General features: G+C 38.3%; 1 protein-coding gene across 1 annotated transcript in view; it reads left to right on the top strand.

The window, feature by feature from the left end:
• The window catches only part of Rpn1 (regulatory particle non-ATPase 1), a 232,069-nt gene that overhangs the window by 69,793 nt on the left and 141,440 nt on the right, over positions 1 to 20,836 (top strand). The window contains exon 4 of the mRNA XM_067140525.2: positions 3,627 to 3,851. Coding sequence (XP_066996626.1) covers positions 3,627 to 3,851 — 225 coding nt within the window. The remainder of the gene's footprint in view (positions 1 to 3,626; positions 3,852 to 20,836) is intronic.

Raw genomic sequence — 20,836 nt, 5'->3', positions numbered from 1 at the left:
GGTTTAGTGAGTCATACGCCTTTTGGAAGTCAATAAAGGTTATGACGTATGTTTTTGCCCTAGATTTCTGGTATGCTATGAGATTTTTAAGGTTCAGGATTTGTTCCGGACAGGATCTCCCCTTTCTGAATCCCGCTTGATATTCACCCAGCTGATGATCTAACTGTGGTTCTGTCCTATTAAGTAAGGCCTTTGAGAATATCTTATATGTAATATCCAAACGTGATATGCCTCTATAGTTGTTAGGGTTCATTTTATCCCCCTTCTTGTGGATCGGGTGGATGAGGGCCATCTTCCATTCTTTTAGAATTCTTTCTTTGACCCAGATTTCTTCAAAAACTTTTTGTAGGGATTCTATTGCTTCCTTGTTGGCATTCTTCCAAAGTTCGGCTGTGATCGGGTTTTCTCCCGATGCTTTGTTGTTTTTAAGGCTCGAAATGATCTTTTCTAGTTCCTCAAAGGTTGGCGGCTGTGAGTCAGGATTGGTATTTGTTGGGACATTAAATGTCATTTTTTCTACTGGCTTTTCACAGTTGAGATTTTCAAAGTAGTCGGTTAGTATCCTGCAGTTATCAGTGTTGTTATGTGCTATATTTCCATTCTTGTCCCGTAACTGTAGAGTCAGTGGCTTGTACTTCGTTGTTCTCTGTTTAAAGATTTTGTAGAAACTTCTTGTCTTGTTTTTGGTAAAGTCGTCATCTATTTGAATAAGCATCTGGTTTTCATAAGCCTTTTTAATTGTTTTGAATTTTTTATTGACCATCTTTCTGATATTCAAGAAATTTTTTTCTATTGCTTTCCGTTCATTGCGACTGCCATTTGTGCCGTGCTTCCTTCCTTTGTTTCAATAGATCGTCACATTCTTCCGACCACCAAGCATGTTTTTTAACTTTTGTTATAGGGGCAAATTTTTCAGCTTTTGATAATAAGTTCTGTTTTATTTGATCCCAATTTTGTTTGTGTATATCCTTTGTGGCAAGATGGTATTCTTTTGAATTTAAAATTTTATCCGGGTCATATCGTTTGCTTGTGTGTTTTAGGACCTTGTCTCTCTTTTTGGGGATTATTTTGATTTTTATCTTCGACACGTAATGGTCCGAGTCTAAATTAGCTCCCCTGAGGACTTTGACATTTTGTATTTCCCTATTGAACTTCCGTCTAATAGCCACATGGTCCAGTTGAAATTCACCCAAGTTAGGATTTGGTGAGATCCACGTTTTTTGTTTTCTAGGAAGCTTTTTAAAGGCTGTGGATTTCAGTATCGTACCGTGGGCTTGGCACAACTCTATAAGTCTGACACCATTTTGATTGGTCCTGTTATGCACTGGGTATTTCCCGACTACATGTCGATACTTTCTCTCCTTCCCTATCTGGGCGTTGAAGTCTCCCATTAGTATGATGTGTTTTTCAGGTACCCTATGGATGACATCGTCCAACTGGTCCCAAAAGAGTTCCACTTTCTCCTTGTTCTTTCTGTTGTTCTCATTTATGGGGGCATGGGCATTCACAATAGTGTATATTCTATTGGTAGATTTGAAAACCAAAGTTGATAGTCTTTCAGATTGGGACTCAAACTGGACTATGGAATCCAGGACATTCTTGTTTATTATGAAGCCAGTTCCTAGGTGTGGCATGTTTTTCATGACTCTTTGACCAACTTTTCCCTTGTATATCCTGAACCCTTCAGAGTCGAAGTTGTTTTCATCTATATATCTGGTCTCCTGAAGTGCCGTTGTGATAATTCGATGATTTCTGAGAGTGTCCGTAAGTTGTTTTAACTTTCCAGTTTTAAGAAGAGAATTGTTTGAGGTTTCAAGACGCTCCGACTCGTCTTTGTGTAATGCTGCAGACTCCCCAGAATCTGAATGTCTCCTTGTGCACAACGGTGCACCTGAGGTAATTTGTTTCACATTACACTTTCCCATGAACGATAAACATGAGTATGGGGTAACTACTTGAGTCACCAGTTTACAACCAAGGTTGTGAGCCCTGGAGGTTTCTTCCAGCCGCCCCTAACCTGGGGTACAGACGCTGACCTCAGGCCGTCCAATCTGGGAACAGACGCCTGGGGAATTTCATGTTCTTAAACCAAGATTCGATTCTTGGAGGTAGCTCATCCGCCCTCTCTGCCGTTGGGAGATTCTTCTCTTCATTCGCCATCGAGACCGTTGACCAGTTTTCACCTAGTAACCCTAGGCAAGGTTTGCCCCTTCCGGCATCTCCACCGTACCGAAGGTCATCTTCTCCACCGTAAATGCCGTTGAGGACTTCACCTATAACCCAGGCTAAGGGCCCTCCATATTTATGACCCCTGGAGAGAGGGTGTCCCAGTTCCACCTGTTCAATACTTTTTTTTTGCTAGAAAATCATTTTACTCCAATACTACATTAACAGGGACATGTTTCGCTTGACTTCCAAGCATCCTCAGCATTATAACTTTTCTCAAGGCTAAGACATAACATTAACTTTACTTATAACTAATTTGTACTTAATTATAATCTTAATATTAAGTAGAACAATACATAAACAAAAAGGCATTTGTGAACACAGTGAACAAATTAACATTTAAAATAACAGTGTTAAAATTGGAATAGACATTAATTCTATTAACACTGATATCCAAAACATGGTAAATCCCAATAACAATGAAAATTTACTAGATTAGATGAAAAAGATAGATCATTACACTTCTTCAACATTAATGTAACACACACAGATTCAAAATTTGATTTTCAAAAATTCAGAAAACCGACACACACTTTGGTGACAATAAGAAATTATTCACTTCACCCGAAATCCCACAAACAGGCAACCTTTTTTAACATGGTTTACAGAGCCTTCAAAATACCCCTATCACCCGTTAATTTAACGAAGGAACTCAAATTCATAAAAAAACTAGCACTAGTTAATGGTTGCTGTGGAGTGCGTAGCGGGTTTGCGACGTAACGTGAAATCGAGTGCTTGCATGCGATTCCATGCTAATCCAGACACCGCTCGTGCACACTATGTGATAATCGAACTGAACGTTTGAACTCCAGTGTAATTGATGCAGTTATGTTGACAATAATGAATGTTTATCATTTAAATAAACAGTTTTGCAGTATATATGTTAATTCGGAATACCCAATGACTCAAATATGTACTAATATTATGTAACTAGCACAAATCTAGTTCATGTTAGCTGGGTGGTTTGTAAAAATGGCAGGGCAGTGCACCCATTGAAAAGGTCCTGGGGAGAAATTAATATCTTATAAGAACACTGAAGGATATGAATTTTTTCCGTCAAGAACAGTTCGCCCTCAGTTATTCTATGCTTATAATCTTCCCTGATCTAAGGGTGGACTCCCATGACTTCAGAATACACTACTCGTACATTTTCTTTAGGCCACATTCCAGTTAACTAATTCAAAGTTCATAAGTAGTCAAATCTTCAAGTCACATTTTCGTACTTAAATCAGATGAACTTGTAATCGTTGTACATCCCCCCATCTTTCACTTGTTTCATGTGATTTACAAGCCCTAAAATTCTGCCTGTTTCATGAATTGAAATTTAAACCTTTTAGCTATGAAAAACATGTCATAGAAGGTAGTTAATTAAAATGTGTCTGTTTTATGTCTGTTTTCAGGCATTTAGCAGGAGAGATTGCTGGCGAATGGGCTGATATGTCTGACGATGATGCAGTTTTACGCCAGAAGCTAGTTGGTTTAGCTTCTCAAATTGTTCCATACAATATGGGACATAATGCTGAGGCTGAAGCTTGTGATTTACTAATGGAGATTGAACGATTAGATCTTCTAGAACAGTATGTGGATGAAAGTGCTTATCCACGGGTGTGTTTGTATCTTACTAGGTAAGTCTACATTTCTTAGGAATAAAAAGATGAGACCATTGTTTCTGTCTTTTTTTAATATGTATTGTAAACATGATGTATCAAGGGCACGTGTCTGTGAAGACTATATAGCATACCTGCCAAGTATTCCGGTTTTTCCGTAAAATGTACGGATTTTGAGGGCATTTTACGGTTGTACGGATGAACAACGTTATTGTACTGATTTTGAATATCCGCTCTTGTTTTCAGTTTCTGCGGTCAAATAGGATTTGTTTGACTTTCAATAGTAGCTGGTAATAAGAGATACAGTGTTTGAAATTCGACTGATAAATGTATCGATAACCACATTATCGATTATCACTATGATTTTGTCACCTGTTCGACCTCAGCTGCTACTTCGTTCACTGAGATGTTCCCAAACAAGTAGCAGGCTGTGATTTTGACGAAAAGAAATCAGTGAAAAGTAGCAGACTGTGAATTTCAACAAGCTAGAATAACATAAAGAGGCGGAAGCGCTGCCTGGGTGAAGCTAATAGAACGAAAGTCCGCCATGTTTCCTGTTGTCACACAAGCAAGGGGGCATGGCCTTTAAATGATGAAAAGTGTAGAAAATACGCATTTTAGAATCACTGGGGGAGAATTAAAGACCGTTGCCGATAGCTTGAAGCATTAAAGCGAATACCGCTACTTCATCATATTGCGGCACGAGGCCAACATCACGATCAGTTGATTGTAGGGTAGTTCGAAATCATCGCACAGTGACATACGAATAGGCCTCAAAATCGGAACAAGAGCGTTACCCTGCTTGGCTGTTGTGGTTAAGCGTAAATTAGAATAAAAACGATGGACATAAATATTTATGACAGGAAGCCTTAAAATCATAGCGACCTACAATAGGTTACAACCTCATTTTGTTCATATTTTTTAAAATTATTGCATCCTCATGAGTACTGTGTTTCTTTCTTAATCTGTTTACCCTCCCGGGTTGGTTTTTCCCACGGACTCAGCGACGGATCCCACCTCTACCACCTCAAGGACAGTGTTCTGGAGCGTGAGACATTGGGTCGGGGGATACAACTGTGAGGGAGGGCTGCACCTACTATGCTGAACAGGGGCCTCGTGGAGGAGGGGGTGGGGGGGGGAAGGAAGCGGCCGTGGCCTTAAGATAGGTACCATCCCGGCATTTGCCTGGATGAGAAGTGGGAAACCTCGGAAAATCACTTCGAGGATGGCTGAAGTGGGAGTCGAACCCACTTCTACTCATTTGACCTCCCCAGGCTGATAGAATCCCGTTCCAGCCCTCGTGCCCCTTTTCAAATTTCGTGGCGGAGCCGGGAATTGAACCCGGGCTTCCAGGGGTGGCAGCTGCTCACGCTAACCAGTACACCACAGAGGCGGCCCATGAATACTTTACCACAATAATCGTTTAGTGTAAATATTTATTATAATATAGGGGGGATATCATGTTTCTCCCATTACCATATCATACTGGGATTACTAGCTGAAAGGTAAGCTTGAAAGTTGTCCATTATGAAGTGTGGCATAGTTTTAAAAACCAAGGCAACAGACATCTACAATAAAGGCTCTATACATTTCAAAAATAGCAGTAAAATACTGTATTTACCATACTTAGTGTACGTTTGAACGAAATAAGTGGTTTTTTTTTTGTGGTTACGTTTTCTTGGTGGTGGGCGCTCCATTTCCTTTATTTGTAAATGTGAATGAAAATTAAATAGGGCTGGAAATGTACAGAGCATAAGCAACTGAATTGAGTGGGATACGGTACCATTTATCTCTTTTCGCCCTCACAACGCATTATTCCGTTAATTCCTTGTTCTTTAAACAAAATTCGACAAATAATTACCGTGGCTATCCGTACTTTTGCTAAGTAAACAATAAAATGGATTTAATTACAAACAGAAATTACAAAAAGGAATCTCGGCTATAATTCAGTAATACTTACTTAAAGTACGATATATCCTTGGTTTTATTACTCCGATTAGAACAACATACGCTGAGCTTACGGCTGGCATTCTTGAAAGTGAGAATCTATGTTTTCACTTCTTAAAACTTAGGGAATTAAATTGGCATGCACGATCTCCCTGTCACCTCAACATATGCTCTCGTGCCAATTCGCTTTGTTTTGACAACCGTTAACATGGCTCCCCCTTATCAACTTGCTTCAGGCAGGGAGCGCTGATGACAGGCCTACAGCCCCTCTATGTTATTCTAGCTCGTTGGTGAATTTATATATAACAACTTTAGCAACTGCGTTGTGCTTCGTAGCAGCTGAAAGGCTTTCTATGTGTGTGGGTATGAGTAACATTGGCAGTAGTTCTGAAACTTGTGGAATCGTGTGACGAATTTGTAAGTGATGTAGTATTTTTAGTGGTGTTCGTAATGAGTTCAACTAAGAAATGATATAAATCTTTTAGGGAGGCATATTCTGTTGAATTTCCTTGTTTTATATGATCACAGAAAGGCGGAACATTCGCATTATGTTCTGTGTGCTTGTGTGATATAAACGTTTCTCATGGAGGAAGAACAAAGTTAGTAAATCACATTAAATCTGTTAAACATATCTCCAGTACAAAATATAAGGATGGCAGTCAGAAAATTAATTCATTTTTTACCTCTTCTGGAGCCGACCTTGATATAATAAGAGTGGAATGCTTGTTCACTTCATTTTTAATTGAACATAATATCCCGTTAGCTGCTGCCGATCGTGCTTGCACCTTTCTCAGCAGCCGAGTTAATCAAATGGCATGAGCAACCCAATATAAAGACAGATGACTGTGCTTCCCTTAAAACAACAGCAACTCCATTCTTCTTTCCAATCATGACTGGAGCATTGTCGGTACAGAACGCTACACAATTTTGAATTGGTATTTTGTTAATACTGTGAAATTACCAAATTACAAATATTATGTCCCGTTGAATCACCTACCAAAGATGAGGTGCTTGTTAGCGCTCAGTGTGCATCAACTACTAGCTTAACATCATTTACAATCCCAAAAGCCAAGCCTGGTAGTTCCAAAGACCATGAAAAGTGGAAAGCTACTGGGTCATCAGAATTTGTCGCTCCCAAAAGATTTGCATGTGTCTCAAAATGTGACACTCCTCTGCTAAAGAATAAGGACATTATTCAAAATCGTGAAGAAATATTTTTTTATATGGTTCTTTCTTCAGGCTTAAATAAGGCATACTGTGCCTTCCTGTACGCTGTAATTCCTTTATTTGCGAATCTCAATTCTACACTGCACAGTGCTTCCGCTCACATTTTTAAACTATAAGAACTAATGACGAACCTGTTAAAGCAGCCGCTTTCTACATTCTTGTCATCTGCCAGGGGTTACTTCTGTACAGCATGTGATTATATTATTAACAAGTTCCCTCTCAATGATGAAGTACTGAAACATGCAATGATTGCAGATGTTTCAAAAATTAAAGATGTCCAGTTTTCTTTTGTACAATTCTTTATAGAAAGATTTCCATCATTGCTGCCGAGGAAGGACAGCGAGTCGGATGAGGATGCAATGAATGTGCTTCAGAACCAATTTCAGATTCATGACTGTACTACTGTTGAAAGTGAGAATCTGACAGATGACACCAAATGGGCTCGTTTGATGAACATTCGTGGAGCTGGTGGTGTTCCTAAGTATGATAGGATATCCAAGCTAATGCTTTCTGTTCTGACTATACTGCACAGTAATGCTGAGTGTGAACGTGTGTTCAGCTTGGTGAAAAAGAACCAAAATCAGTTTAGGTCCTCAATGACAAATGAAATTCTGGATTCTATTTCTGTTTTGAAAACCAAAGAAAGCAACTCATCTCCATCTGTCTCCTCCAACCTGTGATGGATAATAGCCTGCATACTGTGAACTTGATAGAATTTTATAAATAAGTATACATGTTTAGTTTAATTTTGACAGTGACGTTCATATTGTGACCCGCTAGTTTAAAGTGCAGAAAAACACTGTTTGTGTACTGTATGAACTGTTCCGAGAGTTAAGTGGAAACAGATGAGCACTCATCAGGATGTAACTTTCTGTAAGTATTTAATCCTTAGAGTGCCGAGGAGTGCAATCTCGCTCTTCCCGACTCCCACTAAAATTGCTGGGAGCACAATAGCTCTCTTCTCGCTAGTGCCTTAATAAAAATAAACACTAATAAATGAGTATTGTTTCATTGATGGGTGGAAAAATTGGTTGTTGTAGGATAATAAAGGTGCAGAATTTTCATTATTGCATGCAGATTGTAACTACATTTGCTTGTTGGAGTTTTATGGTACTTGGTGTATGTTTTATGAAGTGTTGCTGAGTAGCTAGTGAAAATGGCTGCAGGGCATGATGCTGACGGTGATATCTTCACGAACAATGACGAGTTAGTGGAGTATTTGAACACTTCACCCTTTAATGGAAATGATTTTGATAATAATGACTTGAACAGTGACAGTGAGAGTAGTGAGGTTATGGCAGGAACCACACAAGTAAGTGCTGCGAATATATCTGAGAGCTTGGAGAATTCCGGACTTAGTGATGGAGCAAATGATAGTCCTGGCAATGTGGATAACGATGATGATGATGATGATGATGATGATAGCAGTAATGCTTCCCAAAGATCTGTATTTCGGGAGGTTTTCGTAGGAAGTGATACTCGTTATCACCCTGCACCTGTCTACTTGGAAAATCCAGTTCCAAAGCATGTCCCGCCTTGCAACGCGAAACCTATTTTGTATTTTTATCTCTTCTTTACTCAGGCTCTGAGGCAGCTAATGATGACAGAAACTAATAGATATGCTACTCAATTCTTGAGATCGGCACAACAATTGAAGCCAAATTCCCGTGTAAAGCAGTAAAGTAAACTCGTGTCCTCCTCCCGAGGTGGTGCAGCTCTTTTCAGGCACACCCCCATTGGAGGTGAGCTGCATGTACCATTTCAACCACATACCACCCCTCCTGCCATTCTTAAATTTCTGGCAGTACCGGGAATCAAACCCGGGCCCCCGAGGACGGCAGCTAATAACACTAACCGTTACGCTACGGAGGCGGACGTGTAAAGCAGTGATGGCCTGTTACTCTAAAGGAAATGAAAGATTTTATTGCTGTATTGTTAGAGATGGGAATTACATGCAGACCAACAATATCTTCATACTGGAACACTTAATTCTCGAGTCATCCCATGGTTTTCAAAGATGTTCTCAAGGAACAGATTCCAGCTAATACTGAAATTCTTCCACCTAGTGAATAATGATTCGTTGTTTCCACCAGGCCATGAGAAATATGACTCATGTGCTCGCTTCAGTCCTCTTGTGGATCACTCCAACAATTTGTTCAGATACCATTACACTCCCCACCAACACGTTAGCATAGACGAGTCACCTGTTGGAACAAAATGTCATCCCTCTTTCTAAACAAAAAATATCACAAATGGGGGATAAAATTCTGGATGCTGTGCCACTCAGTGTCACATCATTGTTTGGGTTTCTTCTGCTACTGCGGAACAAAGAGCAATTTCGATAGGAAAAATATACAGAAATATGGACTAACATTTCTTGTTGTGACTATAGGGCTATCATGTGGTAACGGACAATTCCTTTACTACGATTAGTCTGGCCCAGCATTTGTTTTCTAAGGGAACATACTTCACAGGTACTCTCTGGCAAAACAGGAAGGATATCCCTCCAGAACTGAAAGGTAAATTTGCCATTGGTGAGGCTAGGTACTTTAGAAAGGACGAGGTCCTGCTAGCTGGCTACTGGGAGAAAAAAATCTAAAAAACATCTAGTTTTGCTCTTGTCTACGCATTCCATTGCCAAAAGCAAAACTACCAACAAACCAAGAACAGACCTCCTAAGTAGGTAACGAAACCAACAATTATACTCCAGTACAAAGAATTTTTGGGGATTGGGGTGGGGGTGATGGTTCAGGTATGATGCTATACACTTACCTAGATGAGCGCCGGACACTCAAGTTTTGGAAGAAGGTTGTCTTTTCAATTTTTGCGAGAATGGTGCTGAATGCATATATTATCTATAAGGAAAACTCTTCTACCAAGAAAATGACGAGGTTAAAATTTACATCTTCCATTATTATTGAACTCAAAAATGAGTGGATGTCAGGAAAGAACCTCTTATCTCCAGCACAACATCCGACAGATCAAAGTCCTCCCGGAACGCTACTGAAAAAACTTCCGGGACGTAACCTAAAACGATGTGTCGTGTGTAGCAAGAGAGATGGTGGACCAGTAAAGAGATCCCATTTACAGTGCGTAAAGTGCAAACGGGGGCTCCACCCATTATGCTTGGGAGTCCACAAGTGTTAAAAGTGGTAGTGACTGAAAAAGTGTAAATACGTACATGATTTTCTTGTAGATAGTATTAAAATAATTTCAATAAATACTAGGCAGAATATTCCGGGTTTCTATTTCATCTGACGATGAGCAAGTACACATCATATGACTTCCTGACACATCTTTCTTAGGTGAGTACCTATGTATTTCAGGTAACTTTTCTAGATCTGAACTTGTAAAAATATAATCTCCTCCATGTTAATTTCCCAGGGGAAAAAATTTTCTTCCCCAAATGTGACCTTAGTTGGTATTATTTGCTATCGATATCAATACAGTCAAACTTTCTGAGCAACTTGGGACAATAATCAATTATCTGGATTTAGAATTAGGAGAATTATGGTTCATCTTTGTCCAGCCTTGCAGTTTGGTTGTGAAGCGGGTGGCATTTTTAGCATACCCACTGTAAATGTGCGCGGCACTAAGAGGGTTAATTTCGGGGGTGATCATAACATGTATTTGACTTGTATTAGTATTGTTTATAATCTCCCCCCCCCCCCCCCCCTGCCATCCTTTTTCACAATGTCTCAAGACTTTGCGACGCATGCGCGTGTTGTTAAAAAATTTCCGCTTTAGGATCATCTGGATTTCTCTTTTTGAAAGGTGGCAGGTATGCCATAGTAAAATAGTGGAAAATCACTATATTTGCCATCATAATTTGGCCAGATACACTTCTTCTAGGTGGACAAAAATTATTATGTGCACTGAATGAACATTGTAGATTGTTGTTATGTTATTAGTTATTGGTAAAATTCATGGTTAATTTTTTATGAGAGTTTATTTCTTGTGATGTTTCTTAAGACTGCAAAATCACTCCAAGCTGTCGGAAGGGTAAACTCGGAAACTACTCGTATGATATGAATGATATTTTTACAGATGGTACCCACAGCATAAATTTTGTTGAATATTTTATGGTCCGTTCTTCATAAATAAAGAGCTACGTTCATGATTGTAGTCTACTTTTCGGATAATTGCACACTCAAACTGTGTGCCAAATTTCAGTGGTCTATCATTAACGGTTACTGAGATAGTAAAGTAAATATTCTAAAAAATACCATTTTACGGGAGAGCCATTCGAAGAAAGATTTAAGTTTGTGACCAACCTGTACAGTTTCAATGCATTCCAGCTTCATATTCCTCATGATTGAGGACACACTCATCATCCTGCTGTCTTTTCCTAATCCTCCTCTTGGTTCTGGCTTCTTTAGAGCTTTCAAATACAGCCCTCTCAGCATCAATTACCCTACAACGATTAATAGCAGCTAATACTGAGGCCATAATTTCCCCTGGAGACATTCCTAAAGACTCCAGTACCTTACATCTGGATGCAGCACCTTTATTGAAGCAGATAACTGCATCCAATACACCCACTTTTTGACAATGATGGAAACTCTCATTAGGGTTCTGTGTTCGTCCATGTAAACATTTTTCCAACAGATTTTTGTCACTAAGATTTCTAGAAATAGGTTTTATGGCTTCAATAACAGCATAAGGTAATGAATGTTTATGAGAATATTTTTTACCCTCAGTCTTTGCCTTTTGGTACCCACACCAGGAGTCTGGACCTGGAGGACATAACACATTGTGGGTGGTCATCAGTTGATGCTTTGTGAAGTAAACTAGCCCATATAGATTTTATCATAGCTTCCAAATTACCCTGGTTTCTCCTTATAGCTAAGCCATAGTATAGTTGTAATTAGTCTATTTCTGTATCAGTGACATGGCCTCGTCCAGTAATCAGTTTTCCACGTGATAGTTTTACATACTTCAGATCTTTCCGAAGCCTACCTAAACGACTACCTAATCTCTTCTGAACATGCCCTACGCATTCCAGCTTGACTATTGACATATTTTCTCCATATGGTTTAGCATTTACAACATTCTGGAAATCCCTAGAATCACCATCCTCAAGGTATTTTGTGTACTAAATACCAACATTTTCCACTGACCTTCTAAAAATACTCAAGACACCCTGTGACTCCATTCCCCCACTGTAACCTTCAAAATTAATGGCACATTCATGCTTTTCATTATCTGACTGGCAACCTTGGCAATATTTTGTCAGACACTCCACATCAATAATTTTTCCATTATCGAGAGATGTTGCAGTGACAACCCCATTTAGGGATTATGCCCCCTTTTTTGCCAACTCCCATCAAAGGCTGCAACAATTTAGATTCCCTTTATTCAGTTCAGTTGCTTCTTGCACAGCGTTTTTCATAGTCATATTCCCTACAATCGTTAGGCCATCAAGAAGTACCTTGTCAAATCTAGGAGGAGGAGGTAAATTCATGACAGCACAGAAAGTTTGTGCAGCTGCCCTGAATCCCTTTCCAATGCCCATGCATGGAATATGCTAGTCTTATATTTGTATTATAATGTGACCTTCCATGGATTTCTGATTTAGGGTTCAAGTTATCATACTATGCTGCGGCTGGTGTCATGCGGAGATGCAAGAGACTCCACTCAAAGGATGTGCAAGTTCGACGAGTCAGGTCACATTTCCACGCCGTTAAACTTTGAGATGTTATTGACGTACGAGACCGCATATCCTACAATTACTTACGTCTATACCATACTATTATACTAAACTTAGCCTATAAATAAGAATTCCGAGAATTATTTTTACTCTGGAAGAATATTCCGTTTTAATGAATATAATTTTTAACGAAACTTAATTACAAAATAATTGAAATAGCAACATGACTGGACAGCTAGTCAAAATTGAACATGATCATTGACTGTAAATAGCCAAAATTCCCAACTTTTGTTGGTTACGATGAATCATAATAACAAGCTTTCATAATATAATTTAAATATGTTGGCATTATTATTACATTAAATTCAAAGATCCAAAGATTCCATCAAAAGAAAAGAAAACCAATGTAAAAGATGCTGAAGGTTTAATTTTAACGTTACAGATTCCATTATTTACATAATTTACTTCCTGGTTACCAAAAAAAAATTGAAATATGTATTCTTTGGCACTTGTATTCGTTGACCGCAAAAATTCATGTCTTTCAATATTCCGTCATTTCTTTAAATCATCACACGATTCAGTAAAATTTAATAAAACAACTTGGGTACTCCAATGACATGCTTACAACGTTGTCACTTATACCAACCATACGATCAAGGAAATAGAAATAAACTGTGGCCCCTCTTTAAATATTAAGATTACATAGTGATATTAGGAATCAGCATCCTCTGGAAGTCTGCAACAGCTGCATCTAGACAATAAATTTTCGAAAATGATGTCATCAAGAATAATAAATGGTCAAGAACTCCAATGACTCCGCAACCTCTAGTGTCCTCGATGAGAATTCTGAAAATCTACGTCGTATGTTAACTACCAATTCTGTAGGCTACTAGAAGAATATCACTAGCAGGAAATCAAGCTACATATTGCCTTAAATAAGATTACCTATCTCAACTGTGACATGGTTCACTTCTACATGGTCTCATTCAGTATCGAAGATTCTATTCCACCCCTTCACATCCGCATATAACTCGCTTACATTAAGTCCCGGGTTATCGTACTTGACGACTGTCACATTGTTAACCTCAGTATTCTTGGAAAAGTCATCAAGAAAATCACCTATCAGTGCCTAAGTGCTTCGCTATTACCACCACCATTAAATCCATATGCTTGACGAGCATCAATGTCATTACTTCATTAACATATCATCAGGACTTTTTCGAAGATTGCACCATATCATTCAATGCACAACTTCCAATTAACTATTCTCCAATAATATCGCACATCAATCATTCACTTTATTTCGACGACCCTACTTCAAATCTCTCTCATTCCACATGCGAGTCATGCTTGAGTAAAATCAAACTCATCTTCCAAATATTCAGGCACATTATTATCGCAGACTACCTCATTCTTACATACGCATACAATCATAATCGATAAGATAATACCATTATTCCTCTCGTGAAAACTACGTATACGATGTGAAATTATAATCTTAAACGACTCCAATTGAAACACGTTAACTATCTTATGGTCACTTCAAATAAATATGCCTATGCAATAAATAATACATTGAAGTTAAGTTACGATGAGAGCATTCTACTAAATTTAACGACCAAGTTTTAGAAAATTTCCTGCGTAATATCTTCTGTTAGACGATCGAATTCAAAAAATAGCACACGACAAATTATGATTTCTCCTGGATTATTCATGATGAAATTTACAACACACTATATCTGTTACGAAATAATGAGTGATGATCGCACGGTATCACTCAAGTTGTTTACCTACACGTCATATTCTGACACCATAAAGTGATCTACTCTACTTTAAGCAACTACATAGCAGAATAAATGAAAGACACTTATTTTTGGTACTTATAATACTGATGGCTTCGGGAGGATGGCATCTCCGATCTCTCGGGTGTTAATTTCATCACCTGGCCCCTATCTCAACATTCTCCAGACCCCTCAAGACCCCATCCCAAGTTTAGGCCTGCATTGTTTGGTTGTTAGGCATCACATAATCTTTCATCATGTATGGCGATATCATAGTACCTGAAACTCATAATATGGAATTAGCAAAATATCATGTACATAAACAATATTTTGCAATGTTTTGAATTAACACTCGCCTTATTATTTGAGAGAGCAAGATATATGTTATCTCTTTACAAATCAGTTCATACTATCTGTACAATAGTTATTCAATTTTAACAAATTTTAGATTCAATTTCTTTCTCTGCGCAACGATTCTGATATCTTTTAGTCTCTCTCCATTATCTGCATTGTTCATACAAAAACAAAATCCTATTCTAAAACACAATGACAAAAATCGGCTTGCATTTCATAAATCCTCAGAATTCAGTAGCCTGTAATCTCCCTTCCAGATGATTTTGACGTTTTAAGCATAACCTCTGATACAGAACGCTCTTTTAGTCAATGTTCTTGGTAAAGGAACATATTTAACAATCCTTCGCCTTCTTAGCTTTACGCACTAATCGATTATTTTATAGTTGGTCTCTCGACTCTCAAATTATATCGTAATTTATAGACAATGCATGACCATTGTATGTGAATTAAACTTGGCCCATATGATTTAATCCATTCCATGGCCTCCATTATATACTTTCCCCATTGAAGTTTCATGCCATCTATCAATATTTGGTCCTCTTCCGTTGAAATACAATACAGCATTTATTCAATATTATCTTCTCACACAAGGACATTTCATTACCGACCGTGACTTATTGAATACCACGGGGCTCTGAACCTATGAATCCACCTGTGCCTTCAATTCGTTAGGTGATATTTATTCAACCGAGCAAGTTATTTCATTTATTGATGTACCTGGACGTATGACAACTGGACGTGTACTTTCATATGATTTCATTAACTTTATATTACCATAAACTTCCAATGTTCTCTTTAATTCCGATTTAGCAACCATTGGAAGTTTATAATACGTTTCTCCATAACTCCAGATGTATAACCTTCTTCCTGGCTATTACACACATTGCATGCAATGCTAAGTTTTGAAGCTAAACCTTTTCTTCCCTGGATATTTTCTGTAACTTTTTTAAACACCCACCACTCTTACATGATTTACAGACTACAGTCTTATGTAGGAGTTTAGAAAGAGCACTCAACTCAACTACTACACAACCAGATACAATATGATTTAGGCCTATATCAACACTTTCACAAGTCTCTTCTAAGTAGCAAAGCTTTTTCTTTGATACACTTGTAAGTGTCCTAACCTCATGTGGTAGAATGTGAGGTGAAGAAATCCTACCTGGTTCATTGTTTTGTTTCTTTGCGAATCGATTGCCGTAAAACATATGTCTACCGATACCAAATGCCTTCTTACCCGGCATTATTACAGACCTCCAAACATTCACACACACACACACACACGCGCGTGCGCACTAAATGGATCTGAATAACGAGGAGATGTTTACAAATAGAGAATTTCATTCACACTACTAGCTTCTTTTTACAACCTGGCACATTGCAACTGGCAGGTCTAAGAGCAATCGGTTCTTATGCAGGGCAGCCAATCGATAAAATGCAACTTACTGCTTTCCGATATCTTTATTGGTGGGAAGGTTATGACTCTTTCGAATGTTTGACATTTAAAGGGGCGTGGCTGGTTAATAGAGACAATTTTAAAAGCAACAATTAGGACAAAATATGCTTCCTAACATTTATAAACTATATATATATTCTGAAAGAGAGAATTCCAAAGAATAATACACAAAAATCAAAAATGCAATTTTTTCAAAAATAATTCACGTACACGTGCCCTTAAAATTTTCCACTAAAGGTTGTGTGGGACCTTCTAAGATCCTACTTAACTCAGTGCTCGTTGAAATTGAATTTTTTACTTGCAGGGTTTTGATTACATTACCTTGAGCATGAAGTGTGTTCGCTGTAAAAATGTACTCTTGTTTCTGCATTGTACTGTAAAATATGCTCCAATTTCTCATATGGACTTCTTAAGTGCCCAGTACTAATTAGTATAAAGTTTCTCTGTATGCCTGAAATTCATGACCTGGTAAGGTTTAGTAAGCGGGGCTGAGTGGCTCAGATGTTTAAGATGCTGGCCTTCTGACCCCAACTTGGCAGGTTCGATCCTGGCTCAGTCCGGTGGTATTTGAAGGTGCTCAAATATGTCAGCCTTGTGTCGGTAGATTTACTGGCATGTAAAATAAATCCTGCGGGGCTAAATTCCTGCACCTTGGCGTCTCCGTAAACCGTAAAAGTGGTTAGTGGGACGTAAAGTAACTAAACATCATTATTATTAAGGGTTAGTAATTCTGGTACCACGATTACATCAATATGGATTCCAAATTTGCTTCAGGAATAATGCAATGAAGTGACAGAAAATGCTTGCAAAGGAAGTTGTAACTTAGCTCACTACTGTGTATGGTATCTACCAGCTCACTGTGCTCTCTTTTCCAATATACTATTCAATTTGGTGTCAAAACAAACAATAAACTGAGGTCAGTTGAAGGAAGAATGTAGGTCTAGAGGATTTCTTATCCGTATTCCCAGGGGGAAGAAAAAAAAGAAAAATAAGATTGTGGTTTCAAGAATGAAGTCCTGCATCTCTTATTGTATGTGCACTTGCATAGAAAAACTGGGTTTTATATCCTTGCAATTTTTTACCCAAGATGAGTTGCTTTTCAGTCACTTTATGACTAGTAAACAGGCTGGGTGGTTGGAGCAGTCGCCTTCTGTGTAGAAGGTTATAAGATCTTTCATTGTTTGCTTTTAGGTAGTACAATATGTTCTCGCATAATTAACATCCTTGCATAATTAATGCATCCCAATATTTTGGGGTCCAAAGTGGAGAAAAAGAACTTTGAACATCCACCACGCAGCTCCGGATACATTTCGAAATATAGAACTCAACTACTCAGTTAGCAGCCTTCCTATTGCGAAACCGGGCATTCCGAATACTGGGCAGCCTGCTGTTACCATCTGGTAGGAAAAACCACTGCGCTAGTTCAGTAAGAGAATCAGCGCAGAAGTGACTAGTGACGCTCTATTCCAGTCTGGTACAAACATATTTTGCGAGTATTTCGGGTACGGGACATGCGTTTTCTGTGATCTCAAAATTGTTTTTTAGTCCACAGTGAGCAAGTATTCAAATAATACTGAGTCATATATACTCACGGTGATCAGTTACGCCGAAACATGTATGGGAATAGTGCAGCGAGCGGCAAGTATTCAGTGTTTTGAATGCAACATGCGCTACCGCAGTAACAGTGTGTGCACTTCAAGCGACCAACAAGTCTCGCAAAGCATTTCATGGACCAAAAACTGGCAAGTTTCTGCAAGTAGAGGAGGATCTGCTTAAATATGATTTCATTATGCAACTTTGGATATGCAAATGCTGGGGCTGTACCTTAATTAAGGCCACGGCCGCTTCCTTCCCATCCCTAGGCCTTTCCTATCCCATCGTCGCCATAAGACCTATCTGTGTCGCTGCAAATAGCAAAAAAAAAAAACTATGGATATGTTGTTTCTCACGAAATGCTGTATTTTGAAGGACGAGTAATAGCTGCTGCACATGGAATCAGTGTCTCGGATATGAAGTTAAGCCGCGCCTGGGTGATTAATTTTATGAAGAGAAATGGACTTTCTCTTCAACAAAGAACAACATTTTGCAAAAAAGAAAAAAACGAATGATTCAACCGAAAGTAATTGATTTTCATCGCTTTGTGATTGAGAAGCATAAAGTGACGGAAAATTCGATCTCCCAAACAGGAACCGCAGATCAGACGCCAATCAGTTTCCATGTGCCACAAAGTCGATCAGTCGATTAAAAAAAGGGACATCAAGTGTTATAGTATGCACTACCGGAAGCGAAAGACAACTGTGTACTGCAGTGCTTGCTGTAACAGCTGATGGCAGAAAGCTTGCACCTTTCGTTGTTCTAAAATGAAAAACAATGCCTAAAGTAAAATTTCCACGAGGGATCCACGTTCGTATCCAGGAAAAAGGGTGGTGGTCACGTCACTCATACAAGATTGGATACGAACGGTTTGGAGTAATCTAGCAGGGTCCCTCCTTCAATGCCTGGCCCTTCTTGTGTTGGACTTTTTTTTTTGCCAATATGTCATTATTATGTACTTCCGTGAATTATACTCTTATTAGTTCATGTTTATTTCACTTCATGTCATATTGTCAGCTTGTAACGGGAAGACTATTTTCCAACTTCCTTGAATTATACTCTTATTAGTTCATGTTTATTTCACTTCATGTCATATTGTCAGCTTGTAACGGGAAGACTATTTTCCAGTGTCGGTACGTCAAGCCCACGTGTCCAACTTACCGGATATATCCTATGTGACTTTTCAGAAAAAATCTCACGCCTGAATTTTACGCCAAGTGGCGATAACCGCAAATGAGTTGAACCAGTTGTGTTTATATTATATTATTTTGATGTATCTTTTAAATGTAAATGAGTTGTAAATAATTTTTAAATATCTGAATTCCTTCAATCAATCAATCAATCAATCAGTCAGTCAGTACTGATCTGCATTTAGGGCAGTCGCCCAGGTGGCAGATTCCCTATCTGTTGTTTTCCTAGCCTTTACTTAAATGATTGCAAGAAAATTGGAAATTTATTGAACATCTCCCTTGGTAAATTATTCCAATCCCTAACTCCCCTTCCTATAAACGAATATTTGCCCCAATTTGTCCTCTTGAATTCCAGCTTTACCTTCATATTGTGATCTTTCCTACTTTTAAAGACACCACTCAAACTTATTCGTCTACTGATGTCGTTCCACGCCATCCCTCCACTGGCAGCTCGGAACATACCCCTTATTACACGTGGTAAAAATCGTTTTTGGATCCATATTGAAATTATTTGTATTAAATAATACTAGTTTATTTTTATTGTTTACCCACCTGTTCAATACAATACAATATTAAAAATTAGGACTTCGTCCTTATTAGATTGTCAACATAAAAATGAATACATTAGATGGTACATGTTTCGCCTATCAATAGTAGGAATCATCAGCCATAATATCACCTTGGGAATAAATTAGGTACCTGATTGGAAATGACTTATGAATACTATTGATATATAACTATGTCTTGTCAAATGGATGAGAGGTCATCATACAATTATTACAATATAAGCTGTGGTATGCTATTGGCTTAACAAAGATTGTAGCAATATTTGAGTCTAAAAAACATAACAATTATTTGAGAAATTATGATATAAGGTTGATTCTTGATATTAAAAGTTATTACAATACGGTTAATATGGTTAAAAATCAAAAAGCACATTCCAGTTAATTATCAAATGGAGTGTTGTTAAAAACTTGTGCAGTGTTGAATATTAAAATTTTATCTGGTGATAGTCATCGTTTCTTGAAGTTGATATGTATTAATTTTGCATTTATGTGCGTATAAATTTGAAGAATTTTCATATGGCATAGTTCATTTTGCGGTAGTATTCTTCTTCTTCTTTTCTTCTTCATGGGGCCTCTAAATATTAGTTCCTAATTAGCGTCAACCTCTAAGATCTTTTGCTACCATGTTTTCCCTTCATTCCCACCTAGATATACCTGCTCCCTTCACAAGGCTGCAGGTTGTTCTTATTGGCTCTTGGATTTTTCTCTCTCTTCACCCTGTAGTCCTAGAGTGGAGAGAGTGATTCTACCCTGTGCCTCACATTCGAAAAGTATGTGTTCAGCTGATTCCTTTGCTTCATTGCATTTCCTACATATATTGTCTCTTATTATTCCAATTCTATGTAGGTGTTTTTTCAGATGGCAGTGTCCTGTCAACAGTCCTACTACCCATCTTATATTTTCTCTGCTGAGTTTCAACAGTTCTTTAGTATGCTTCTTGTTTGGTCCTTTTATCAGTTCCTTTGCAAGCCTGCGTCCTGGATTATTTCTCTAGTTCTCCTTTTGTTTCTTTTGTACCCATTTTCCTTTGCAGTGTCGGGCTTGTCCATAGGAAATCCTGCATACAGGTTCAGGGCCTACAAAATGTGTTTCTAGCCCTTTCATGGCCAATTTATCTGCCTTTTCATTTCCTTCAATACCTGCATGCCCTGGTACCTAATATTTTGACAATGTTGTACTTTGGGAGCTTCAGGAGAAGTGAATGGCAATACCAGATAATTCTGGATATTATCCGGACTG

The sequence above is a fragment of the Anabrus simplex genome, chromosome 2 (assembly GCF_040414725.1).
Source record: "Anabrus simplex isolate iqAnaSimp1 chromosome 2, ASM4041472v1, whole genome shotgun sequence".
NCBI classification, from domain to species: Eukaryota; Metazoa; Arthropoda; class Insecta; order Orthoptera; family Tettigoniidae; genus Anabrus; species Anabrus simplex.
Note: the sequence above shows the minus strand (reverse complement) of the source record. Positions and strands in the feature narration are given on the sequence as shown.